Source organism: Pistacia vera, unplaced genomic scaffold (assembly GCF_008641045.1).
Source record: "Pistacia vera cultivar Batoury unplaced genomic scaffold, PisVer_v2 Contig898, whole genome shotgun sequence".
NCBI classification, from domain to species: Eukaryota; Viridiplantae; Streptophyta; class Magnoliopsida; order Sapindales; family Anacardiaceae; genus Pistacia; species Pistacia vera.
In genome coordinates this window covers 752-3,056 of record NW_022196776.1, presented here as the reverse complement: position 1 = coordinate 3,056, position 2,305 = coordinate 752, and the positions used below count along the sequence as shown (strand labels likewise).

At 32.0% G+C, this 2,305-nt stretch overlaps 1 protein-coding gene across 1 annotated transcript; it reads left to right on the top strand.

Annotated features, from left to right (window-relative positions):
• The first annotated feature begins 791 nt into the window (after window positions 1-791).
• On the top strand, window positions 792-1,686 carry LOC116119661 (hydrophobic protein RCI2B-like). Its single transcript, XM_031405611.1, has 3 exons — window positions 792-994; window positions 1,087-1,186; window positions 1,314-1,686. Exons 1-2 carry the CDS (start codon window positions 905-907, stop codon window positions 1,168-1,170), a joined length of 174 nt encoding a protein of 57 aa, XP_031261471.1. The 5' UTR covers window positions 792-904; the 3' UTR covers window positions 1,171-1,186; window positions 1,314-1,686.
• Window positions 1,687-2,305: the final 619 nt, after the last annotated feature.

Sequence of the window (2,305 nt, the reverse complement as noted above, 5' to 3'; positions counted from 1 at the left end):
ACAGTGTAGGGAAATCCTAATAATTAAGTATTAAGAAGAAAGCAGAATCGGCACATGGGAAAGTAGCACGTGGCACGTTGTCATGAGCTGTCTATGTGATTCCAAAACCATATTTATTAAATAACAAACATACCCTGAGATTTGATTAAATAACAAAAATTCTCTCAAATCTTTGAAATTATATAAATTCCACTAAAGTTAAGCCTTTGATGTTAAAATAAACTCAAAAAGGATGACTTTGTGAATATTTATTAACTGGTCATAATAACCATTAGCAATAGTAGTATTTTTGGTATTTCAAAAATCTCATAGGATCTTATAAAATATCCCATATTGTTAAATTTTAGTTATAAAATAAAGACAAAGATTTTCTACTAAATTTAGCTGATACGTGATTATATTTATCTGTGGTTCATATTTATTTGTGTAATTTTTTTTTTATTCTATAACAACCAATCAAAAGAGGTCAAATCAGGAAAATATTTTGGTATTTAAGATAAACGGTTGAAGGACAATCACATAAATATTCCTCAACTTATAATAGTATAATTTCTAACTACTCACTAACAAGTAACAACAAGAGGATTTTTATCATTTCAAAAGCTTTAAGATAAATTTGTTATTTAATCAAACCTCTAGGGGGTGTAATAAAAAAATCAAACTTTAGAAATTTGTATTTTCACCCCTATGGATGTGAACTGCCAAAGAAACCATAATTTCCAAACGTGTAGTGGGGCCACCACCAAAGCTTTCACTGTTCCCTACCATGGCGCTATATATAACCTTCAACTCTTCTTGCAGTTTCGCTTGCAGAGACTCAAAATAATTTAAGTGAAGCAGTCAGATACTTCTCAAAGAAACTCTTCGTATTTACTCGTCGATAACTTGAAACGTTTCATCAAAAATGTCTGATGAAAGCACAGCGACCTGCGTAGACATCCTTTTGGCCATCATCTTGCCCCCCCTCGGCGTCTTCCTCAAATTTGGCTGCCAGGTTCGACCATATTTCCGTATATGCTTAACGATTATTTGTATAAATTATATTCTAGTTTGCATATTGAAATATCGGGGTGTTTGTTTCCGCAGGTTGAGTTCTGGATCTGTTTGATTCTCACACTCTTCGGTTATCTCCCTGGAATTATCTACGCTGTTTATGCCATCACCAAGTGATCATCTTCCATTTTCTGTAAGCATCTCCCCTCCCCCTCCTCTCTCTATTTTCTCTTTATATCGACTTGATAACGTTACCAACTATACGGCTATGCTGTAAACATATGGGTTCGATAACATTATGTTTTTTGGTTTTTGGGCAGATGGAGAGATAAGAGGTGAAGGTTGAAGATGTAGCGAGATCTATGGTTCTTGATTGAGTACTTTGTGTCAGTGTTCTTGATTTTTCTGTGTATTTTGTCTCTATTCAATGAGATGGGTTGATTTTTAATTAAATTATTTCGTTGTAAAGTTTGGTGGGGTTGGTTTTGTGATTGATTAAAGCTTAGTGGGTTGTCAATGCCCCACCTTATCATGTTCTAGCTAATTTGTTCTTTATTATAAGGAATTTCGTCAATCTTAGCTTGATTTGTATAATTTATAAAATTATGCATACAATGCAGAGTCATTAGTATCGTCTACCATTTATAGGAAGTGAGATTCTCTTTTAATAGAATTTCTACCATTGAAATATTAGACTTAATACTACATTTGGGTTCTTACATTACGTGTAAGACGTTAATACTATGAATATTCTACTCATATTTGGGTTTATATTTATTTTTCACGTGACAGATGGTGGATTAGAAGTTCATGATACATACGAGACTCTTATTTATTTAAAACCGCATTAAACGTGAAAAAAATTGACATTCTAAATGTGAAAGCAGGTGAAGGACAAATTACCTAAAACGAAACATATTGAAAGAAACCACCCTTAGGTGGTCCAGTGGGGCGATAGAGACTTCTAGGTTTTGTTTATTTCGTTTTTGGGAATACTATTATTAGTATTCTCAAAAAAAGTTAAACAGTAAAATGTCATTATTCTTAAAATATTATTCTATATTTTTTAATTTCTTTTAAACCTCTTAAATTTATTAATTTAACTAAATACCCCCAAATATTTTTTTTAGAAATTGTAAAAATACTCTGGCTATCTTCCGACGGTGGTGGTCGGCTGTTCGTATTTAATGGGTGGGTTGGGGGTGTTTTTGTTAACTTTTAATATTTTATTATAGGGGTGTTTAGTAAATAAACAAATATAGAAGATATTTTTGTTAATTTTCAAATTTTACATCGTAATACCTGCCCAATT

Bases quoted from the DNA above. Each gene is read 5' to 3' on its own strand.
- LOC116119661 (XM_031405611.1), top strand. From the start codon at position 905: ATGTCTGATGAAAGCACAGCGACCTGCGTAGACATCCTTTTGGCCATC. The intron at 995-1,086 runs GTTCGACCATAT...TTGTTTCCGCAG, and splicing joins TCCTCAAATTTGGCTGCCAG to GTTGAGTTCTGGATCTGTTT.